The 26,395-nt window shown below is 37.3% G+C and overlaps 1 protein-coding gene across 1 annotated transcript in view; it reads left to right on the top strand.

The window, feature by feature from the left end:
* The window catches only part of LOC108098848 (protein argonaute-3), a 209,061-nt gene that overhangs the window by 156,047 nt on the left and 26,619 nt on the right, over positions 1–26,395 (top strand). Inside the window, 1 exon segment of the mRNA XM_043208480.1 lies at positions 22,646–22,894. Coding sequence (XP_043064415.1) covers positions 22,646–22,894 — 249 coding nt within the window.

Below are 26,395 nucleotides of genomic sequence, written 5' to 3' on the forward strand. Positions count from 1 at the left end.
GATGGGGAAGGCACGGCAGACTGCTCTACAACAGCATTGAGTGAGATAGCGGCAAGAGCTTCTGGAAGCTGTGATCCTGCCTGTGGAGAAGCTGAGGCTAAATTTACGAAGTGAAGGAGAGTGTGGTGTTCAGCTCCGCATGCACGACAATTGCTGGAATTGCACTGCTCAATTGTTTGTTTTTTTTTTTATACCATTGCAGAGCAAAAGGGTATTATAATTTCAGTCAGAAGTTTGCAACGCAGTGAAGGAGACACCTTAGACCCCATAAAGTATATATATTCTTGATCAGCATCACCATCTGAATCGAAATATGTCTGTCTGTTTCTATGTAAACTAGTCTCTCAGTTTTAAAGCTATCTTGCTGAAACTTTCCCAAAAATTGTGTAGCTATTGCACGCAGTATATAAGTAGGATCGGGCCGGATCGGCCGACTATATCGAATAGCTCCAATACAAGAGAATGAAATAAAAAAATTTTACGCCGTTGTTTTTTATCAGATCGACTTGATTTCTTCCATATGGCATTTTCTAACTACTATTGAATTTTGGATTAAATTTGAACAAAATCGGACAACTATATCATATAGCTGCCATAGGAGAGATCGAAAATTATATATAGAATTGATGGAAATAAATTGATAACATCGTTGTTTTTTATCCCAAGAGCATGATTTTTTTAAATATCAAGTTTTTTAACAACCCTAATATTGAGAAAAAAGTTTCACAAAAATCGGACAGCTATATCTTATAGCTACAATAAGAAAGATCGAAAAATTTATATAGAAATAACGGAATCGTTGTTTTTTATTAGATAAGCATGATTTTTGGAATATAAAGTTTTCTAACAACTCTTGAATTACGAATTAAATTTGATCAAAATCGAACAACTATATCATATAGCTCTCATATGATCTATAGTCGATAATATGAAAAATGAATAGAAAAATCGTCTGAGCTTCGATGTTGTTTGGCCTTTGTTTATTTTGTTCGACACATTTGATGTGATGACTGCAAGGGTAAATAAGCTTCGGCTTGCCGAAGCTAGCTTCCTTTCTTGTTTTTTTTGTATTAGTATTCGTACAGCCCACAGCCCCCCCAACCGACCGAGGAGAGACAGCCGTGTATCGTACGGCACGATTCGCGGGAAATTTGACACGATGATAAAAGAAGGAAGGAAAAAAAATTAAAATCGAAAGAAATTTAAAATTTAATTTTAAATTTAACGATCTAATTTTGTGCCAGAAATGTTAATTTAATTGCTTTAGGAGCTGCAGAGAGTCAGAAGAGGATAATATAGAAAAAAGTCTATTGTAGTCAGAACAAAGTACTCTGAAAGGCTCATGCACGTTATAATTAGATCTACAATGATTTAAAAATAAAGGAAAATAATTCCTAGTTAATCTACTTGGTACCGAAAAAATTTAGTCTACTCAACAAGTAAGGACTGCCAATTTCACCACGTATAAGGTTATGAATAAATACAGTAATCTGATCCGCAGATTAAAGTTGCCCGGATGCCGTATCGAAAGTCGATGCCAAGGATCGCAAAATCTAGTATCATAGGCAGGACCAATAGGGCCATGCGGACAGATTGGCTATTCAGACCAACATGCGCCTGCAGACCTTAGTGATTAGGGATATCCGAGTGCAGACTTTTCTAGTGTTCCTCCCCGAGTCAAGGTGATTGGCGACCGTTTCACTGATGACAAGTATGTCTGCAGCTACCTCCCTCTACCGCTCGGAGGGCGAACAAGCCCCTAACTTCAGAGGCGACACCCACTGCTCGTTTCTCGGACATACCAGACACACCCTAAGGCTCACTAGAACCAGCCAAGAAAAACAAAAACATAGAACATATTAGGGCAAAAAAAGAAGACAATTCGTTGCAACGGGCCGATCTGCTCAATACCCCGCAACAGGTACGCCGTCACCATTGCGCATGACGTTTGAAATCGTTAAGTTAATGGTTAAAAAATAATATAAAACAATCGTTTAAAATCCGAAAGTGAAATGAATCTTAAAGTTGAAGGTTTGTAGTTTGTGTTTTTATAATTTTTTATTAATTTTGCATGCTATATGTGACTGTGACAATAATTGTTTATCCACCGCAATTTTACAAGTTCTGCAGAACTAAACATCAATATTCTGCAAAGGTAAAAGTTGTGTTCCCAAAACTTCTCAATAATGAAATTTTTTTTTAAATGTTAATCAATATTTAATAATGATTATCTGTAAAAATCAGCTGCGAATAGCTGCGAATCCGTTCAGAATCTGTTAAAGAAGACGAGTACCTCGTTCCTTTTTCATCAGTTTTTGATTTTCTAGAGTAACAATTTCTAATATATATTGAAAAATTTATTGCAAGCCACATCTATCAATATACAGTTGGGTTGTCACAATCTAGCTCTACCAGCGGTATACTGTCCTCCTCGATTCACGATATCCGAAGCCCAGTTTACTGACTACTTCAACTCACTATGCAAAAACTTCTTAGCAGCAGGAGACTATAACGCCAAGCATGGGGATCTCGGCTCGTGACGCCGAGAGGTAGACAACTGTATTATGCAATTATAAATCCTAGCAACAAACTTGACTGCGTTTCCCCTGGATCACCTACACACTGGCCTAGCGACCCCAGAAAATTGCTAGATTTGATAGACTTCGCAGTCACAAAAAACATCCCACGGAATCTGATTAGTGCCAGTTATTTTTCGGATCTATCATCAGATCACTCGCCTGTACTTTTTAGCCTAAACCAACAGCCAGTTAGTAATGCAACCCTGTCATGTTAACCTCTAAAAGCACAAACTGGCTCAAACTCAAAAAATACGTAAGTTCGCACATCAAACTTATACCACAGCTAACCGACGAAGATGACATCAACAGAACCGTAAGCATGCTACAGTCAGTCTTGGCTTCAGCGGCTCGAATCGCAACACCACCAAGGCAAAACACAACACATAACATAAAGCATACAAATGCAGAAATAAAGCAGCTAGTCCTAGCAAAGCGTCGTTCCCAGCGCGTAAGGCAATCTCTTCGATAAAAGAAGCTTCACGCAGACTCACCAAAAAATTCCCACTATGGAAAGGTCACTCAACACTGAGCCCTCCAACAGTAACGGTTACGCCAATAAGGACCTCTGCAGGCTGCTGGGCCCGAAGCGAAAAAGACAGAGCCGACACATTCGCTGACCACCTTAAGGGGAGGTTCTTTTGCTTTTTTTCCGAAAATTAAGCAAACTTTGAGAATTGATTGCGGGAAAATGAAAAGACATATGAACTTATGCTTTTGAACTTTTGATTCGTTGTTTATTAACGATTAAAAAAAATATTCAGGAAATTCAAAATGGCGGCTTCAAAAAGGCGGATCTCGTAGACCTTTTTTTTTCTGCTTTGTCGAGTGTAGGGCCGCTGGTAGTGAACCGAAATTATAAATGTAAATTATTTATTAAAATTGATGGAATTTCCTATGCCTTATACCTAAAAACAATCAATTTTGGTAAAAATAAACCACTTTCATGGACGTTTAAAAAAAATGGACTTTTTTTTACTTTGATCTCGTTTAAAAATTATAAATAAACAATTTTTAATGCCAATTTTAGGTATAAGGCATACAAAAAAGTATATACTTTCAAAAATTTTTTGAATGAAGGAAATCGGATCAATAGAACGACCCCTGTGCGCGACAAGAGGTTTGAAAACATGGTTCCGAGAAAAAGGCGTTTAAAGTTTTTAGAGCGTACCACAGCGCGCTTGACATGGGTATGTTTGACACGCTCTAGCTCAAGAAATACGCGTCGTATCGAAATATCCCTTGGAACGTATATTCTACACATATGTAACTTTCATTTTATAAAAAAAAAAAAAAATCAATTAAAAAAAAAAAACAAAAGAACCTCCCCTTAAGGGGCACAACTAGTGTGACGGCCAAAAAAAAATGGTGATTTTTGGTATTTTTATACCCTTGCAGAGCAAAAGGGTATTATAATTTCAGTCAGAAGTTTGCAACGCAGTAAAGGAGACACCTTAGACCCCATAAAGTATATATATTCTTGATCAGCATCACCATCCGAATCGAAATATGTATGTACGTCTGTCCGTCTGTCTGTTTCTATGTAAACTAGTCTCTCAGTTTTAAAGCTATCTTGCTGAAACTTTCCCAAAAGTTGCGTAGCTATTGCACGCAGTATATAAGTCGGATCGGGCCGGATCGGCCGACTATATCGGATAGCTCCAATACAAGAGAATGAAATAAAAAAATTTTACGCCGTTGTTTTTTATCAGATCGACTTGATTTCTTCCATATGGCATTTTTGAACTGTTATTGAATTTCGGATTAAATTTTATCAAAATCGGATAACTCTTTCATATAGCTGCCATAGGAGAGTTCGAAAAATATATATAGAATTAATGGAAATAAATTGATAACATCGTTGTTTTTTATCCCAAGAGCATGATTTTTTCAATATTAAGTTTTTTATAACTCTTATATTGAGAAAAAGTTTCATAAAAATCGGACAACTCTATCTTATAATTATAATTATAATAACGGAAATAAAATGATAACATCGTTCTTTTTCATCAGATTAGCATGATTTTTGGATAATAATATTTTCTAACGACTCTTGAATTACGAATTAAATTTGATCAAAATCGGACGACTATATCATATAGCTCCCATATGATTTATAGTCGAAAATGTGGAAAATGAATAGAAAAATCGTCTTAGCTTCAATGTTGTTTAGCTTTTATGCATTTTGTTCGACATATTTGATGACTGCAAGGGTATATAAGCATCGGCATGCCGAAGCTAGCTTCCTTTCTTGTTTATTAAAAAAACTACTTGATCAATCGTTTCAAAATTTTCAGAATATATTTATACATGTTTGAAGAATATACAGTACAGTAAAATTAAATATTTTTTAAGCTAGAGCCGATCTCCAACGGCGCTAAAAAAAAGTGCCCCAACTGCTGCAGTGATTCCGGCCTGCTCCGTGGATGAAATCAAAAAATGAAAAATTCTCGTTAAACTAGATGATATTGTCCATACAATGACCTACGATAAAAATATCAAAAATTGAAAAAATGGCGGTGTTTAAAAAAAAAAAATCGAATTTTACCCAAAATTTTGGTCGTTTTTGGCCTGCCAAAATTCCATTTTTGTTCGGATCAAAAAATCGATAGGTCATTGTAGGGAGGACTATATATAGAACATATAAAAAAAATTTGATAGTGATCGGATCATTAGTTTTTGAGTTATCACTGCAGCAAATTCGGAAAATGCTGTTTCGAGAAAAACGCTGATATTCCTACGAGCAGACAACTGACTATGTCTACGTTTGCCGACGACACCGCGATCCTCAGCCGATCTAGACGCAACTTGCGGCCCATCTAGATGTAGTGGAGAAATGGCTCTCAGGCGGCTTACCTGGCGCACGCATATTGAAGCTAAACGAACTCACCTAAGACTGAAGGCAAACAGTTTGCATTTGCTTATAAACTCCCGCTCCCCACTCAGTCTGGACTACAAGGTCGTTCTCTACAATAGGGTTTTCGAAACCAATCTGGACTTATGGCTCCCAGTTGTGGGGCAGCGCCAGCAACAGCAACGTATAAATCGTGCAGAGAGCCCAAGCAAAGATCCGAAGAATTATCACCGGGGCACCGTGGTGCGTTCGGAGTGTAATTATTCAGAGAGAGACTTGAGTGTACTCCCCGTCCGAGATGTAATAGCGCAGCACATGGAAAATTACTACACAAAGCTGTCAACCCATCCAAACGACCTCGCTAGAGCATTTACGTTGGTATGTAGCCGCTCCCGCCTTCGTCGTAACGACCGTCCCATCCAGCGACAATTATTAGGACAGTCTTACAAAAACACAGCTTAACAAATTTTTAGAGAAATGTAGTAGGGGAGAGTGGGGATAGGTGAACCACTTTTTTTGTTGAACATTATTGCAGTCGAGTCCCGATAATTCGAAATGGCAAGGGGATCACTTTTTTTTACGAATTAGACGGGAATTCGATTTATCGAGATTTTTTTCAAGGGATTTTTTTTCAAGGGAACAGAATTTTTTACGAATTATCGCGATTTTCGATTTAGCGGGGTACGAATTATCGGGATTCGACTGTATGTCTAAGCAATTCCACGTTAGGGTCTGCTGTTTATAGGAATATAAAAGACCATTCATTCCTTTGCATTTAAAGTATTTTGTGAAAATAATATGTCACGTTTTTTGAACTTTATGAGCATTTTAAATTTTTGTCTCCCCACAAACATAGTTTAACCACCTTTCAGGCTAATGGAATATTTTGAAATTCGTGAGATATACGTGAAAATAACATAATTTGCGACTATTTAAGTTAACAAAAAATTTTCTAGAGTTCAATGCCACAGGCGGAGCACAATAAATTTTTCCAAAGAAAACGTCAGGTCGCAAATAGCTGCGAAAGGCGCACAGAAACTTTGATTAGTGATAGAAATGACAGCAATTGTTTGACGCGATCACGCGTACGTGTGATGTTAAGATACCGACTGGATAAACAACACATATGAAGATGGTGCATAAAATCCTGATAGAAGGTGAAATATTACTAGTGGTTCATCTATCCCCATGGTTCACCTATCCCCACTCTCCCCAACTTTAAGATTTTAACACATTTTGTTTGTCTCGTAAGAGAAGATTCGAAATAAACAACCAAAGTCTAAAAAAAAAAAAATTTATAAAATATGTCGACCAAAATACATGAAGGCTAAACAGCATCGAAGCTATAACGATTTTTCTATATTTTCGACTATTGTTTATATGGCAGCCATATGATATAGTCGTCCGATTTTGATGAAATTCAATTCGTTATTCAAGAGTCGTTAGAAAACTATCTTTCAGAAATCATGATTGTCTGATGAAAAACAACGACGTTATAATTTTTTTTCCAAAAATTAATCACGAATATCTTCTATCTATTGTGAGGAGTTGGATAACTCCCCACAAATAGTATTGTATTGGCTAAAGGAAGCAGTCCTGCTGCGTTGGTCGTTGGACCAGGTCAGGCGATCTAATCAAAGAAGCAACGGCATCGCGATAGACCTTGGCTTATTGCTATGGGAGTACCTAATAGCATGATTTGTCTCATTTTTATACCCTTGCAGAGCAAAGGGTATTATAATTTCAGTCAAAAATTTGCAACGCAGTGAAGGAGACACCTCAGACCCCATAAAGTATATATATTCTTGATCAGCATTACGATCTGAATCCAAATTCGTCTGTACGTCTGTCTGTCTGTCCTCCTGTCCGTTTCTACGCAAAGTAGTCTCTCAGTTTTGAAGCTATCTCGCTGAAACTTTTCCAAAAGTTGTGTAGTTGTTGCACGCAGTTTATAAGTCGGAACGGGCCGGAACGGGCGACTATATAGAATAGCTCCCATACAAGAGATTGAAATACAAAATTCTAACGCCTTTGATTTTGATCAGATCGACTTGATTTCTTCCACATGGCGTTTTCTACCTACTATTGATTTTCGGATTGAATTTTATCGAAATCGGATAACTCTATCATATAGCTACCATAGGAAAGATCGAAATTTATATAAATAAATAATGGAAACAAAATTATAGAATCGTTGTTTTTTATTCCACGAGCATGATTTTTACAACGACTTTTTTCATTTCATAAAAATCGGACAACTATATCATATTGCTGCCAAGATCGAAAAATTTACATAGAATTAACGGGAATAAAATGATAGCATCTTTGTTTTTCATCAGACAATCATGATTTTTTATATATAGAGTTTTCTAACGACTTTTGAATAGCGAATTGAATTTCATCAAAATCGGACTACTGTATCATATAGCTGCCATATAAACAATAGTCGAAAATATGAAAAATTAATAGAAAAAACGTTATAGCTTCGATGCTGTTTAGCCTTTATGTATTTTGTTCGACTGCACTGGTATATACTCCACCTTGCGGAAACCCTCTGCTTATTGAAACGGTCATTGTGATATTTCCAACAGTCGACATTGCCTGTCTGAAGCTTAGCAGAGCTCCAATCCACCTTCTTGTTTTCGCATTAATATTCCTTCTAGTGAGGGTCGCTAACACAGCATCGTGGGACACATTGCGGAAAGCTCTATAAAGGCGCAGTTTGCTACTTCTTTGTTGTCTACTGCTCCTTCAAAAATAAGACAAAGTTGGTACAGTAATGTATCTGTTGACCTGCTCTGTATGAGTGCTGTGTGGATTGCAACGGACAGTCTTTGAGAACTGTACTCCTAATATGGTAGTCTACCAGCTTTTCCAATGTTTTAAGACATAATTAAGTTAAACTGACAGGTCTGAAGGAGGGTCGGTGATGTCTTTCTTCCCGACTTTGGGGATGAAGACCACCCTAGCTCTACGCCATGACCTTGGGATGTCTCCAGTTGCTAGACTACTCAACATTAGTTTCCTTAAGCAGCTCAGAAGTAAATCCAGTCCCTGCTGTAGGAATGATGGTGAGTTACCATCCAGACCTCGTGTCTTAATAGGTTAGAAGGTCACAACTGCCCATTTAAGTCTTCCAGGGAAATGTTTTTCAAAGAGTAATGCTGGTTTATGCCTATAATCGGAAGTGCAGGTATTACTACCTTTCTTTGACTACTTTCTGGTGCACTTTTGGCCATAGCCTTGTGCAATCTTGCTCCTTCCTGGGCTGTACTGATTGCCTCACAGAAGTCTCCATACTTCTTCCGTTTGGTTCTAAAAAATGTCTAGGTATGCCTGACGGTTCGTTAGAGAGATTTAGTTCGAGAGAGGACCTGAACCAATCCTAGTTTGTTTTCTTGGGATTCCTTTTGGGGGCGTCCCTAGCGGTGTTGAAGTCTATTTCAAGTCTAATGATTCGGTGATCCAACATTGATTCCTCTGGCGACACATGCCATTTCTTAATAAGTGGTCCTAGAGACCTGTTTATCAGAGTTAAATCTAAAACCTCCTCTCTTACGCTAGTAATGAGGTCGGTGTGGAATCGACATTTCATAATAAAATCTAAAAGCTGCTCACCTCTGTTGTTGACGTCGGTGCTTCCCCATACCACACGATGTGCACTAGCGTGGCTATGTGCCGCTTCACGTGACCGCGACACAGTCTCTGCTTAGAAATTATGAAAAGGTATTGTAATTAATATCTTTAGTTATTAATAAGTGTTTAGACGAACACTAATGAGCACTATGCGCGTGTGCATCAGGCTTATAGTTTTAAGTATGTAAGGAGATGTAATAAAGGAAATAACGGCTTAAAGGACTTTGGACTCAATGCTGCGGTGAGTCGGCAGACTTTGGACCCAATAACGGTGAGTCTGCGGACTTCGAACCCGCGCAAAGAGGAGAGACCGTGAACTAACGGTACCATTCTGGACTTTGTACCCGTTATAACGGTGAAGTCCTGAACTTTGGGACCGTATAACGGTGAAGTTCGCGGACTTTGGACCAGCACAAAAAGGAATGACCGTGAACTAACGGGGCTGGGCCTGCACTTTGGACCCGATCACGCCACTTGTCCTGCACTTTGGACCTGATCACGCCACCGAGGAAGGGAAATTGCGGGACCAGGATGGCGTATAAAAGGAGGACGCGCGTACACTACTGGACAGTCAAGTGAAAGTCGTGCAAGTGACCGTATCAACGCGATATTGGTAGAGTCCGAGTAAGTGGATGTTGTGCGAAAGGTACCCAGCGTCGGTTCGCATGAGGGATTGAGAACCTGCTGAGGGCCAGCTGACGAAGATTCAGTGGATGTTGTGCGAGAGGTACCCAGCGTCGGTTCGCATGAGAGATTGAGAACCTGCTGAGGGCCAGCCGACGAGAATCCGAGGTAGTTGTGCGAAAGGTGCCCGGAGTCGGTCCACACGAGAGTGAGGACCTGCCGAGGCCCAGCTGACGAAATCCCGACCGACTTCAGGGTGGAGCGTGGAGTGTTGACTGCAGCAACGCTGCTTAGCCCTCCAGTAAGGTTTTCTGCTCAACATCCGCCAAGTTGTGAGAGACTCGTAGCCGAGCCTAGTACGCGACCGGTGCCCGAAAAACTCGGCAAGGCAGAGGACGCGCGACAGGCGTGCCGCCGCAGGAGTCGACGCGGGAGCCATTACCGGCGTCAAAGAGGGAGATCGAGTCGTCTGACAGCAGAGCCACGAATCAAATATCAAGCTGTAAATCTACAAGCAATAAACCCAGCACACATATTCTAATTCTAACCTAACTCTGCGTTCTTCTTTGGTCTCGGGGTCACGCAACAATAAATTTGGTGGGACGAACACACAAACTCAACTGAGCTAGCCGCACGTTTACATAACGAGCGGAGACATAAAAAGCAGTTCGTTACAAGTACAGGCTATTTTAGTTTAAAACAAGAAAGGAAGCTAGCTTCGGCAAGCCGAAGCTTATATACCCTTGCAGTCATCAAATATTTCGAACAGAATTCACAAAGGCTAAACAACATCTAAGCAACGACGACTTTTCTATTAATTTTTCATATTTTTGACTAATGTTCATATGGCAGCTATATGATATAGTCGTCCGATTTTGATGAAATTTTATTTGTTATTCCAGAGTCGTTAGAAAACTCTATATTCCAAAAATCATGATTTTCTGATGAGAAATAACGATCTTATCATTTTATTTCCGTTAATTTTATATAGATTTTTCGATCTTTCCTATGGCAGCTATATGATATAGTTGTCCGATTTGTATGAAATTTTTTTTATCAACCAATGCTAGTTAAAAAACTTAATACTCGAAAAATCATAGTCGTGTGATGAAAAACCATGAAGTTATCAATTAATTTCCATTAATTCTATATATATTTTTTGATCTCTCCTATGGCAGCTATATGATAGAGTTATCTGATTTCGATAAAATTTAACCCGAAATTCAATAGTAACTAGAAAACGCCATGTGGAAGAAATCAAGTCGATCTGATCAAAAACAACGGCGTTAGAATTTTGTATTTCAATCTCTTGTATTGGAGCTATCCTATATAGTCGCCCGATCCGGCCCGTTCCGACTTATATACTGCGTGCAATAACTACACACCTTTTGGGAAAGTTTCAGCAAGATAGCTTTAAAACTGAGAGACTAGTTTGGGCAGAAACGGACAGGAGGACAGACGGACAGACGGACAGACGGACAGACGGACAGACGGACAGACAGACAGACAGACAGATGGACAGACGTACAGACGTATTTCGATTCAGATGGTGATGCTGATCAAGAATATATATACTTTATGGGGTCTAAGGTGTCTCCTTCACTGCTTTGCAAACTTCTGGCCAAAATTATAATACCCTTTGCTCTGCAAGGGTATAAATATACTTATCACTGCAAGATTTGTACGCACCAAAAGGTTGCTCTGCAGGGGTCAAAGATAACTCTCGCGCTTTGATAGCAAACGCGGCCTCTGCGTAGGCCTTAGATTTATACAAATATTTTTCTATATAAATCTAACAAAAGACAGAATAAATTCAGTTTTTCTACAAAAACTCAACCAGTAAGTGTTCTTATTTTGGAGGCACTTACATTTTGGTCCTTCGAGGCACCCTACAGTTAGACTCACCGCTGGTTAGAGACTCAGGAGTAAGATCAGCACCAGCACCAGCAAAGTAAAATCTATAAAACTAACAGTTTTCTTAAGGTTGCAAAACAACTCTCGTATTCCCCACCAGTGGTAAGAAACGTAAAATAAAAGGAAAAGGATACAAAAGAGTCCTTATGCAGCAACTTATTAAAAAATGTGGTCGAGAAATCGGCATTAAAAAAAAAAAATAGTATTTGGTCGTTTTTGAGACCCCAGGAAAAACATCGAAAGAAAAAAATAAAGTTACATCAGTGGTTTTTAGATGTGGCAAGTATAGTCGGAAATCTCTAATTCGTAAAAAAAACTACAAAAAAAAAAATCATCTGCGAGAAATATCAGCGGCATCATCGGCACTATCGGCAAACAAGAAAAAAGCAACAAGAGTGACATAGAAGAAATCAGCAGCAGCAACATCATCAGCAGCAGAAACAATCATGACCAGCAACGATCTTCATCAGCAACAATCTTCAGCGGCATCAGTAGCAGCGGCTTTTACAATAATCAGCGGCAGCAACAACAACAGCAGCGGCTGCAACAACAGCAGCGACAGCAACAACAACAGCAAGACCAGATAAGTCAATTTTAAGTTGTTTAAAGTCAAAGATAATACTATAATACTAATAAAAATAAGACTATATTTAAAAACTAATTATGTATTTGCAAATAAATGGAGATAATCATGTTGTCCTCCCAAGTTATTGCTCTAATTAAGAGGCAAGTAGATATCACTACTGGCGGTAGGGAACTACAAGAACTTCCATGCATTTCATTCGTTTTCATGAAAAAGTTTGGTACACTTAAAGACGAGTGTAATAGAAACTATCAAGTTCTAATGAAAATTGGAGTAGTCGATCATGACTACTTCGAAAATAATCATTATGAGAAATGCTTCTGTGTCTTGAGAAAATTAAATCACGCATCAACCAAACCTTAAGAAACGCTGAAAAGTCCGATAGCCAAAATCCGCAGGAAAGGGATGAAAGCAAGCTAGATAGGGCAATCGACCAACTAGAAGCTTACCTCAAAGAAACTTTTGACGACATTAGGACAGTAGAATTACAACCTTCCAAATAAGAATGAAAAAGATTAAATTTTATTGGGACAAGATAGTGAGCTTAAAAGAAGTCCTATCACAGATAGGAGATATGATGAGATTCAAGATGAGCTAGAATTTGATATGTAATGGAAAGTGTGCCAACTAAGGTTGAGGCAACAAATCAAAAAATTGACAATAAGCCAACTCTACCTAAAACTCAGGTACCCAAGTTCTTTGGAAATTTCAAAGATCGGGACATATTTTAGGAGTTATTTAATGAACGCATTCATTTAAGAAAGGATCTAAGTCCTACCTTAAAATTTAACTATTTAAAGATTTTCCTTAAGGCAGGTTCTCACCTTGTGGAAAAAAAAATTGATTTTTTTTTTTTGGCTTATCGTATAGATATATGTTCCGAAAATGTTCTCAAAAAATTTCAGATCCAAATTTGAAATATTACAAAAGTTACAGGCCCTTACATGGACCACATGTCGAGCACCGGCCATTGGAAGCCAAAACTTTAATCGCGTTTATCTCGGAACCACGTTTTCGGACCTTACGGAAGTAATTGAAGGCGTTGGGGTTAACCAATAGTCATCAAATTTTTTTTTAAATGTTCCTAATTGTTTCCTTTAACTAATGAACTAGGATTATCCAAAAATATTGAAAACTGTTTAATTGAGAAAATAATTAGTGAGAAAAAAAGCGCGAAAATCGAAATTTTTTTCAAAAGCTAATAACTTTTGCAATTTTCATTATTTTTTCTTGATCCTAGTTTATTTTATGCACAGTACTGTACACTTTAAGAATCTTTTTGGTTTTTGTGTTTCCAATTACCCGTTTTGGCTGAATCACTTCCGTAAGCGGGACACCTTTTTTTTTCCAAAATCCGCAACTGAGTAACGCCCACTCCCGCCCCTTTTTTGGTTTTTCAATTTTGAAATTTTTTTTCGCAAAATAAATATGTTTTCAAATAAAGTTACAAATTTCAGATTTTTATCTTTAACCGTTTTCTCAAAACAATTTTTTTTTAAATGACCATTTTTTGGCTCTACAAGGTGAGAACCTGCCTTAAGAATAAACCTAGGAATGTAGTTTCTCACCTTTTATTGGGGTCTGGAGATAATTATGAGGCCGCTTGGTAACTATTGACCAAGCGGTACGAAAATTAACGGAAAATATTCTCCGAGCAATTAAATCGCCTTCTTGAGCTTCAAAATTTTAATATTGACTAAGTACAGCAATTAAGAATGTTTATCGACACTATAAATTAGTCAATTCACATAAAAAACTTAAGGCACATATTTCCGATGATGTTGATATTATTTCTGCGCAAATTATAATTAAAAATTTAATAAAGAGGTTTTTCAATTATATGAAAGCCATACTAAGAAAACCAAGGAAATCCAAATATTGTCTGACGTTATAGAATTTTTAGATCAACGACTAAGTTCAATAAGATCAATTCAGGATGAAAAGCCTGTAAAAATAAATGCATTAAGTAACATTTCAAGAGAATTATTTACTAAAAGTTGTCGCATTTGCAAAGGGGTGGGAAAGACAATATTTTATTGTAGCAAATTTAAAGCTTTCAATGCATCAGAAAGACTGAAAAAAGTTAAAGCTTCTTTGTGTTTTAAATGTTTTAAACACCCATGTAACAAAAAATGTTTCAGCCAAATTTTTTGTTCGCTGTGTAAAGAAATCACTATAGCATGCTTCATATCTTATATATAAAAATGGAACGAAAAATGTGTTGGTAAGCGCATAACTCAACAACGCCTGAACCAAATTCGCTAAATCTTTTTTTAAAATGTTCGTTGAAGTTCAAGGATGGTTTGTAAAAAAAAAAATTAGAATTATTGCTGGAAAACCATAAAAATAGACCATTTCTTTTTCCCATACAAATGATTTGTAACTAAAACGTAGTCATGCTTTTTTTTTGTCAACGTATACACGAAACAAATTCATATATCGTGTTTTGTGCCGAGTGTTTAATTAGTGATTAGTGAAAAATAATGCCTCCTATAAGACGAAGAAATTTAGGTAGAAGAACCAGAAATGCTACAAACCAAGCTAATTACCGATCTAATCGTACTGCACAAGAACGTGACGATGGAATTGAACGAGAAAGAATTCGGATAACACAAACAAATATTCCAATGTTAAATGAACAACAGAAGTATGTATTTGAAACTCTTATGAAAGTATCAAATGATAAAACTGGAGGGATTTACTTCTTCGATGCACCTGGTGGTACAGGAAAAACTTTTTTGATTTCATTAATATTAGCAACAACTCGCTCACAAAATAAAATTGGACTTGCACTCGCTTCGTCGGGAATCGCAGCAACTTTGCTTGAAGGTGGTCGAACAGCCCATTCAGCACTAAAATTGCCATTAAATATGCAAAGCAATGAAACTCCAACCTGCAACGTTTCGAAGAACTCTGCCATGGCAAAGGTTTTGCAGCAATGTAAATTGATTGTTTGGGATGAATGCACTATGGCACATAAAAAATCTTTGGAGGCTTTAGACAGATTTGGTGGTGCAATGATTTTATTAGGAGGAGACTTTCGTCAAACATTGCCAGTGATTCCACGATCAACGACAGCTGAGGAACTCAATGCATGTCTAAAGTCCTCCAATTTGTGGAAACGTGTCAAAGTACTTCATTTAAGCAAGAATATGACCAATCTGGAAACATATTTTCTAAACAACTCATTGACATTGATAATGGCAAATTTCCGATTGACATGTTCACTGCTGCCAATGCCAAATGAACCACATAAATTCTTACTGATATTGTTTAATAGTGTTACTGTCGTAATTGTTTAATTAATCTATACTTCTATACTAATATTATAAAGAGGTAAAATTTGTTTGTTTGTTTGCAACGAATAGGCTCCGGAACTACTGGTCCGATTTTAAAAATTCTTTCACCGATAGAAAGCTATATAATCGTGAAGTAAAATAGGCTATAATTTATTTTGAAAAAAATTAGGGATCCGTAAGAAAATTGCAATATTGTCGCATATAAAGTGAGTTGCTACCTCATCACACTGACAAACACGCTACCATAGCATTTTGACTCAATTTTTGTGGTTTTCATTTATCATTTCCAAGTGAATTAAGTTTTTTCACATATTATGCCTAAGGCTTGCATGTTCTCTGCTCAGTTAATTTCATGGACAAACGGGTAATGTGTTCACTGTGAAATTGTGAAAAAAAAAGAATTTTTATTCAATTTAAGTTGAACTGTGAAAATGATGTGGATCGTGCATTTGAGGATAAATTCACCTCTCTGTCCATAGTCCAAAATGCTTAGAGGACGACGTGCAAACATTGGCCGCAGACATCCAAGCCAGCAACAAGTATACAGTAGAATCCGCTTATAGCGACTTTCAAGGGACCGACGATTTTTCGTCGTTATACCCGGAAGACGCACTAAGCATAAGGATTTAAGTGTATAAGTCTGTCTGGGGACCAATCAAGCCATCGAGTTTTCGTCGCAATACCCGGACGGACACTATAAGCGGAGTCTTTATAACAGGATTCTACTGTATTCACAAAACTTAAGCGAATAACGACAAATGAGCACATGAAGATTATTGGCATCATTCAATCGCTTGGCATTCCAATATGATCCCACTGCGAACTACTGTGATAATTAAAGATATTGGACCAATGGCGTCTATATACCGATATTGCAGTGCGTTAAAGTTTAAAAGAGAAACGGCTGGATTGTGCTGCGCAAGTGGAAAAGTCAAACTGGAAAAGTGTTAAATCACCATCTTTCTATACATCCATATATTTGAAAAATGTTGCAACATTGACTATTATGTTAATAAATAATCACATGTATGACGTCAGAAAAGTTATAGTAGTTCCCAAATTAATGAAAGCTCTACCAGTCAGCAAAGTTAATGTTGATAAGGCCAAGTGGAAGACTTAAAATTTAGCGGACCCTGACTATAATAAGCCGGGTCGTATTGATCTAATTATTGGAGCTGATTTATACATTCACATAATACAAAATGGAGTGGTAAAGATAAACGGTCTCTTATGGCAAAAAAATCGATTTCGGGTTGATTGTGTCTGGATGCAAAAAATCCAAAAGAGAAAAGACAATAGTAGCAACTACTATCAAGCTAAAAAAATATGGATCGGTATTGGAAGATAGAATATATTGGCGTTTTTGCTCTCCCCGACAGGACTTCACTTCGGAGGTATTAGAAAGTCCGAAATTAGAAAAAGAACAAATTGTTATATTAAAAGATAAAAAAACCCATCCAGCTAGGTGGCCGATGGAGAAAGTGGAAAAGGAAGGTCCCTTTCAGGAAAGATGAAAAAGTCAGAGGGGTAGATCTTAAAATGCAAGAGGGTTATATCACTAGACCTTTTTAATTGTGTATTTATTTAGTGCAGAATCTGTACAGCAAATTAAAGTACTTTAACAACACAGGTGTCACAAATGAGAAAAGTAAACCAAACCTCAGCATTAAGATGAGGATTATAATCACTAGACGTATCACACAAATTTGCTCCTTAGAAGGAATAAAGTTTGTTGACAAAAAAGTGGCTGATCCAGAGCCAAAAAGAAAAACTAAGGGACATCAATGATATCAAAACTCGGGTTTATTATGGCTACTGAGTTGTCAATTTTCTAGCGCATCCTCCAGTAGCACAAAGCCAAAATATACCCTTGAACTAATAAATGGTACGTCAGCAATTTATCTTGACCCAATGGGCGATGTGGAGATTGTGGCCTCTTCTTGGAATTTAGTAATTCACTATAAGGGGGGACGGTGGCCCAGCAGGTAGAGCGGTGGCCTCCGGCCCGGAAGGCCCGGGTTCGAGTCGAGTCCCAGGCTCCCCGAGAAAAAGAAACGGTCTCTTTTTCCAAATCTCCACCACTTCTATGCTCTATCGCTCACATAACATTAGTAACAAATTTCGGCTCCCCGGACCCGCACACCCCCTCGTCCACGTTACTATGGACCCAACAATAGAACTTTCGTCACTCCTAGATGGCGCCAGGTGGCAACCCCACCGCTAGGATAAGTCGCTACTGGCTTATCACCGGTACAATCGAAAATCAATGATAATGAATCCTCTACAAGAAATTGTAGAGGCTCTAAGCTCCCGGGTGGAGTAAAAGAATGTAAATTTTTTAATATGGATGCCTATTTTTAAATGTTGAATAAAGGCAAAGAACTATTACCCAAAATAAGAGTGATTTGCGAAAAACTTCACAGTTTCGAAGATCAGTGTCTTTTAGTTTTGGATAATACAAAAAGAATAATCTCAGACTTGGAGGAAAAAAAACAAACTTTTTATGAGTCAAAGCAAAGCAAGAAATGAGCGAGCTCCCCTTAGTTTTGTGGGATCACTATAACATATATTGTTTGGGATAATGGACGAAGAAGATAGGGTACAAGTGGAAAATAACATGAGAAATTTAGTAAGCATTCAGCAAAGTCTTGTCGAGTTGAGTAAGAATCAAACATCCATAGTCGACTCTACAGCTAACATTTTGAAAAGTACGACAGAGGATATTAATTCTAACTTTAAAGGAATAAATAAAAGAATTGCCAATATGACTGCTCTACTTAAGGAATCATATTATGTATACAAGGAATCTATCAATTTCTTCGTGATTCATAAAGAATATTCATCTATACTAATATTATAAAGAGGTAAAATTTGTTTGTTTGTTTGTTTGTTTGTTTGTTTGTTTGTTTGTTTGCAGGGAATAGGCTCCGGAACTACTGGTCCGATTTAAAAAATTCTTTCGCCGATAGAAAGCTATATTTTCGTGGAGTTAAATAGGCTATAATTTATTTTGAAAAAAATTAGGGATCCGTAAGAAAATTGCAATATTGTCGCATATAAAGTGAGTTGCTACCTCATCACACTGACAAACACGCTCCCATAGCATTTTAACTCAATTTTAGTGTTCACTGTGAAATTGTGAAAAAAAAGAAGTTTTATTCAATTCAAGTTGAACTGTGAAAATTATGTGGATCGTGCACTTGAGGATAAATTCACCACTCTGTCCATAGTCAAAAATGCTTAGAGGACGACGTGCAAACATTGGCCGCAGACATCCAAGCCAGCAGCCAGTATATTCACAAAACTTAAGCGAAGAAATACAAATGAGCACATGGAGATCATTGGCATCATTTAATCGATTGGCATTCCAATATAACCCCACTGCGAACTACAGTGATAATGAAAATTTAGATATTGGACCAATGGCGTCTATATACCGATATTGCAGTGCGTTAAAGTTTAAGGGGCACAACTAGTGTGACGGCCTAAAAAAATGGTGATTTTTGGGAATTTTTATAAAAAAAACTACTTGATCAATTCTTTTCAAATTTTCAGAATATATTTATGCATGTTTGAAGAATATACAGTAAAATTTTTAAAGAAAAAAATTAAATATTTTTTAAGCTAGAGCCGATCTCCAACGGCGCTAAAAAAAAAGTGCCCCAACTGCTGCAGTGATTCAGGCCTTCTCCGTGGATGAAATTAAAAACTGAAAAATTCTCGTTAAACTAGATGATATTGTCCATACAATGACCTACGATAAATAAAAAATATCAAAAACTGACAAAATGGCGGCGTTTTAAAAAAAAAAATCGAATTTTACCCAAAATTTTGGTCGTTTTTGGCCTGCCAAAATTCGATTTTTGATCGGATCAAAAAACCGATAGGTCATTGTAGGGAGGACTATATATAGAACATCTAAAAAAATTTGATAGTGATCGGATCATTAGTTTTTGAGTTATCACTGCAGCAAATTCGGAAAATGCAGTTTCGAGAAAAACGCGTTTGAAGATAAAATGATCGTATTCACTGCTATACGAGCGGCTGCTCTTAAAATTGCTGTAACTCAAAAACTATTTAAGATATCGATTTGAAATTTTAATATGTTATTTTTAAAGGTGTAATCTACCAAAATATGAAAGAAAAAAAAAAAGATTTTTTTGAAATGTCACACTAGTTGTGCCCCTTAAAAGAGAAACGGCTGAACTGAGCTGCGCAAGGGGAAAAGTCAAACTGGAAAAGTGTTAAATCACCATCTTTCTATACTTCCATATATTTGAAAAATGTTGCAACAGTGACTTTTATGTTGTTAAATTGTGTTGACCAGCGAAGCGGACACAGGACCTCTAGTAAAGAATAAAGCAACACAATAGATGATTGCAAAAAAATACAGTCTGGAATCATTGGCCTATTAATTGACATCAATCATAGTCAACTTTAAGTCACATAGCTTAAATTGCATGAGTTAGATTTTCATCATGTTACTGGTCACACATCGTTAATGTCAGCTGTCGTAATAATAACAATATTAGCTATATACGAAAAATAAAAATACAAGGGCAACTGCAAGCCATAGCATACTAAGCGTTTCAAAAAAAAATCTTTCATAAAAAACTTGTTAAATTTAAGAAAACAAATAAAATATATATACAAAGATAAAAAGCCATTAAATAAGGTCATTGCAAGTTGTGTAGTTGAGTCAACAAGAAGCGAAGCCGGCCCTTGGCAGAATGTTCAGACGAACACTAATGAGCTCTATGCGCGTGTGTACCACGCTTGAGCCATAAAACACTATTTATAAGCGAGTGCTGCTTACACTCATAGTTTTAAGTACAGGCTATTTTAGTCTAAAAATATACTTATCACTGTTAGATTTGTACACACCAAAAGGTTGCTCTGCAGGGGTCAAAGATAACTCTCCCGCTTTGATAGCAAACGCGGCCTCTGCGTAGGCCTTAGATTTATACAAATATTTTCCTATATAAATCGAACACAACACAGAATAAATTCAGTTTTCCTACAAAAACTCAACCAGTAAATGTTCTTATTTTGGAAGCATTTACAATAAGCATGTTTTGGGTGTGTACCCCGTTGGTCGCATATTACTTTTGAGTCCTTGGTACAGGCCCTTATTGCCCTGGTTACACCAAGACTCCTGTATGAGAGCTAGCCCGAAATGTTGAGTGGTGAAAAGCCTGTCCAGAACAGCTGATGCCGCCTTGGACCGGTGTAAGTTCACCTGGGCTAGCTTTGTGCCATTATTAGATCGGGTGCTCCACGTCAGTTGGTGAAGGGGGCGAGCATTCCCCTTTGGGCTGATGGTCGTGGCTCCTTTTTCCTCCTCAGTGCCTCATCAGGATTCATACCCTGCTGAAGCTATCTGGTGTATCATTTGACCTACCCAGCATCTTGGCCTCCTGGTTGTTCTCTGGCTGGGAGGACGTCCTCCTGCTTAGCAGGCCTAGTCTTCTGTCCAGCCACGGGGGGAGGGAAAACCGGCCGGATAGTGCTGCTGGTAGCCGTCGTTCCCGGACTGGGATAGTTGACTGGGGTCTGTCCCACATTCAGCGTCCGTGACACACTCCTAGCGGGGGTTGCGCTCCTGGGTGGGGCTGGTCCCGCCTGGGGTCGCTCTCCGTCAAGGAATTGGTATTCGATTTGTCTTGCGACACTTGATGCAGCGATGTCCTGCGGTAATTTAGTATTTGTTTGATTTTTCATATTCGAGTCCCACGAGTTCCGGAGAATGTGTGGTCGACCCGGGCAGAGATCCGCCATTACCGGGTAAGACATAGTTAGGACAGGCGGTCGCCACTTGCCTGAACCCTCCGTGAGAGACTGGTCTATTGTTAATCCGGCCCCCAGCCAGGCTGACTATCGGCACCGGAGGGAGATTGAGTGGGGAGGGATGTTGGTAGGTAGTCGTGAGGGGAGAGGGGTGTGTGAGGATACAATTTAAAGACGGCCAGACAAACGACTTGTCAGTACACCGACTTCGGTGTTTATCCGGGATTGCTTATTAGCCTTCTGAGAAGAAAATTATCTATCCGCAACCTGCAACCCCCCTAGAAGCCTCAGCTAAGCCCCCTCTAGAACATCTCACTTGTTGTCAAGGAACAGGTTTTTCTATGTAAATTAGTCTCTCAAAGCCATCTAGCTGAAATTTTACCAAAAGTTGTCTAGTTCTTGCACGCAGTATAAAAGCCGAAAGGAGCCGGATCGGGCGACTATATCGGATAGCTCCTATATGAGAGATTGACCAAATAAAATTAGCACGCCGTTGTTTTTATCACATCGATTTGATTTCTTCCAGATGGTGTTTTCTAACTCCTTCTGAATTAAAATTAAATTTTATCAAAATCGGATAATTATATGGAAAATGGAAAACCTATTATTACGTCGTTGTTTTTTATCCCACGAGTATGATTTTAGAACATCGACTTTTTTAACAACCCTTGAATCGAGAAAAAATTAAATAACAATCGGACAACTACATATATCATATAGCTGCTACCATAAGAAAGATCGAAAAATCCATATAGAATTAACTGACGACTATATCATATATCTTCCATGTGAACAATTGTCGAAAATAAAGAAACTTAATAGAAAAATTTACATAGCAAGGGAATATAAGCTTCGATTTGCCGAAGCTAGCTACCTTTCTTGTTAATTATGATTCATTATAATTTGATTGTGGTTTTTAACTACTATCGAATTTCCAATTCAATTTAATCAAAATCTTATAACTTAATCATATAGCGGCCATCGGAAAGATCGAAATTATATATATAAAATTGTTTCAAAGGACAAATCGAAAAATCCAAGTAAAACTTTGAGTTTCCTAAAAGTTCCTGAACTTTAAATTAAATATAGCTAATAACATACTCGGTCAAAATATGGAAATTACTCACTTCGATGTGTTTTGCTCGACTTTTGTGATAACTGCAAGGGCATATAAGCCTCGGCTCGCCGAAGCTAGCTTCCTTTTTTTTCTGATATTAAACTAGAACCCAAGACTCAAAAATTTTAAATGAATACTGTAAATACAATATATATTCAACAAAGTATATTTACCGGTATGAAGCAAATTAATATAACTAAATACATAGTATAATAATTATAAAATATTTTTTTATAAAAAAATTTTTTTTTTCAGGCTTGGGAAAATAAATTTGATAATCCGTTGCCAGGAACTGTCGTTGATCAATATATAACCAAATTAAAACTCTATGATTTTTTTTTGGTTTCGCAATTGGTGCGACAGGGAACTGTAACTCCTACCCATTTTGTGGTTTTACGAGATGACGCCAAATATGGACCAGATATTATTCAAAAATTAAGCTATAAATTGTGTTTTTTATATTACAATTGGACTGGGACTGTACGAATTCCAGCTTGCTGTATGGTAAGTTATTTTTAATAAAAAAAAAAACAAAACTATTGAAAAAAAAAATAATGTAAGAAAAAGGGCCCGATAAATAGAAATTCGCATTTTAAGCAAAAGAAGTGCATTTGGCGACTGATTGATTTGTATACCCTAGCAGAGGGTTTTATAATTTCTGTCAGTAGATTGGCAACGCAGTCAAGAAGACACCTCAGACCCCATAAAGTATACATATTTATGATCAGCATCACGATTAGGATCGTCGTAACGTCTGTTCGTCTGTCTGTTTCTCTTCAAACTAGTCTCTCAGTTTTAAAGCTCTCTTGCTGAAACTTTCCCAAAAGTAAAGTAGTTATTGCACGCAGTAAATAAGTCGGAATAGGTCGTATCGGTGGACTAAAAACTTTTTTTTTGGGTTTTTTTTTTCTAAAAGACTAATATGTCGAGAAAACTGTGTAAAAATGTTGAATCAATTAGAGTTAAATTTACGGAGGTACAGTGTTTTAAACGACCGGATTTCGACGTATTTTGAAAATATAATACATTAAACGGATTTTCCGTAAAAAGTTATTTTAACATCAGAAAATCAGAACTCAAAATCTACTGAGCCGATCCTTTTCAAATTTTTAACACAAATTCTCCACATAAATACGCAGGTAATAAGGAAGAGTTTTTTTTAATTTGTATTTTTTTTTTTTCTATTTTTATACCCTTGCAGAGCAAAGGGTGTTATAATTTCAGTCGGAAGTTTGCAACGCAGTGAAGGAGACACCTCAGACCCCATAAAGTATATATATTCTTGATCAGCATCACCATCTGAATCGAAATATGTATGTACGTCCGTCCGTCGGTCCGTCTGTCCGTCTGTCTGTCTGTCTGTCTGTCCTCCTGTCGGTTTCTATGTAAACTAGTTTCTCAGTTTTAAAGCTATCTCGCTGAAACTTTCCCAAAAGTTGTGTAGTTGTTGCAGGCAGTATATAGGTCGGAACGAGCCGGATCGGCCGACTATATCGGATAGCTCCCATACAAGAGAATGAAATAAAAAATTCTTACTCCGTTGTTTTTGATCAGATCGACTTGATTCCTTTCAGATGGCGTTTTCTAACTGCTATTGAAATTCGGATTAAATTTGATCAAAATCGGATAACTCTATCATATAGCTGCCATAGGAGAGATAAAAAATATATATTGGGTTGGCAAGAAAGTCATGTCGTTTTTTTTTAGTAATCGTTTTTAATCTAATTTATTTACGACTGATCGAGCACCAGGGTCATACTTTTTAGTATCGTTTTAAATCTTATTGTCTTAGGTACTATCGACGAAAATTTGTTAATTATTCGATAACATTTGTGGAAGCTATAGCAAATTAAACATGGAGGACCAAAGTGAGCATTTTCGGCATATTTTGTTTTTTTACATCCAAAAGGAAAAAAAGCGGTCGAAGCTCGCGAAAAATTGTGCGAAGTGTATGGTAAAGATGCCATGAGTGATCGCCAATGTCAGCGCTGGTTTGCCAAATTCAGGCTTGGAGATTTTGGAGTTAAAGACGCCCCACGTTCTGGTCGACCATCGGCCGTTTTTAACGAACAAATTCAGGCTTTGCTGGATGAAAACTGGCGTTATTCAACGCGGGAGATGTCAGAGAAGCTCAAAGTGTCGCATACAACGGTTGAAAACCATTTGAAGAAACATGGCTACGTAAGCAAGCTCGATGTTTGGGTTCCGCATAACTTAAAGGAAATTCACCTAACTAAGCGTATCAACATTTGCTATTCTCTGCTGCAACGGATTAAAAACGATCCTTTTTTGAAGCGGATCATTACTGGCGACGAAAAGTGGGTTGTTTATAATAAAGTCTAACGAAAAAGATCATGGAGCAAGAAAGATGAGCCAGCCCAAGCCACATCAAAGGCCGATATCCATCAGAGGAAAGTTATGCTGTCTGTTTGGTGGAATTGGAAGGGTGTAGTGCACTTTGAGCTGCTGGGACGGAATGAAACCATCAATTCAGATGTGTACTGTCGCAAAGGAGCCGGCACGAGCTAATCGGAAGGGTATAGTCTTTCACCATGACAACGTTAGGCCCCACACATCTTTGCTCACTCGGCAAAAATTAACGGAGCTGAATTGGGAAGTGCTACCACATCCACCTTATAGTCCAGACTTAGCACCTTCAGATTACCATTTGTTTCGCTCTCTTCAAAACTCTTTGAATGGTAAAAACTTTGATTCAGATGAGGCTGTCGAAAACCACTTGTCTCGATTCTTTGCTGGAAAAGACCAAAAGTTCTTCGAGCGAGGAATTGTGCAGCTGCCCGAGAGATGGTCATTAGTGGTCGAACAAAACGGCCAATACATAATTGATTAATTATAAGTCCTGATATAAATAAATCATCTTTGAAAATATTGGAAAAAAAGGACATGACTTTCTTGCCAACCCACGAGCATGATTTTTGGAACATACAAGTTTTTTAAATACTCTTAAGTTGAAAAAAAAATTTCATAAAAATCGGAGTACTATATCATATAGCTGCCATAGGAAAGATCGAAAAATTTGTATAGAAATAACGGAAATAAAATTATAACCTCGTTGTTTTTCATCAGACAATCATAATTTTTGGAATATAGAGTTTTCTAATGAGTCTTGAGTTACAAATTAAATTTCATCAAAATCGGACCACTACACAGTGGGCGATTTGGTCTCGCTAGCGGCATTTAATTCAAATTTCAACTTTCAAAAAGCGATGATTTTTTTTCACAATTCGATAATAGATACTTTGATTAGATTTATCCAAGCATTTTAAAAGCTCTACGATGAGCTGATCATCAGCTGTGAACGGACAAACACAGTAAATGATTTTGCAAAGAACTTTACAAAATGTTACCTGTTTGCGTGCATCGAATTCAAGTTCCTCGGAAATTTACAATTTTTAGCGAATTTATTAAAAGTTTGGTTTTTTATTAATTTCAAGGTATGCATTACAAAAAAAATTAATGTTTGTGACCGGTCTATAAATGTGTAGCTCATAAAACGTAGTGACAATTCAGTGTATTAACAACGAGCCCGGATTAGCGTACACCTGTCTTTCGTGGAGAAGAACTTACCTGATTCAAGTGGATTCAGTCTAACTCTTTTATTAGCCGAAAGTGTGAATCAGTGGCGTCCAATGTGTGTAATATGAACTGCTAGTACCTGCTAGCCTTCAAACTATGGTACTTTTAAGGCACAATGTCAGTAGCAAAAAGGGATCTTTTTTAGTATATTTTAGTATTTTTACTATGCCGCCGTCTGATTCCGATGATTCTGAATAAAATTCTAGCCATTTTTAAATTATGTTTGTTTATGGAATATATTAATTGAAGTTTAAAAAACATAAAAATAAATCAAAATTTAAAATTAAAAAATATTTTTTTTTAATTTAAAAAAAAAAAAAAAAAGTATTAAAAAAAACCTTTTTTTAACTTAAAAAATTGTATGATTTTTTTTTGATCGGTGAAAAAAAACCGACTGAAGATATCTAT

The sequence above is a fragment of the Drosophila ficusphila genome, unplaced genomic scaffold (genome assembly GCF_018152265.1).
Source record: "Drosophila ficusphila isolate 14025-0441.05 unplaced genomic scaffold, ASM1815226v1 contig_470, whole genome shotgun sequence".
Classification (NCBI taxonomy): Eukaryota; Metazoa; Arthropoda; class Insecta; order Diptera; family Drosophilidae; genus Drosophila; species Drosophila ficusphila.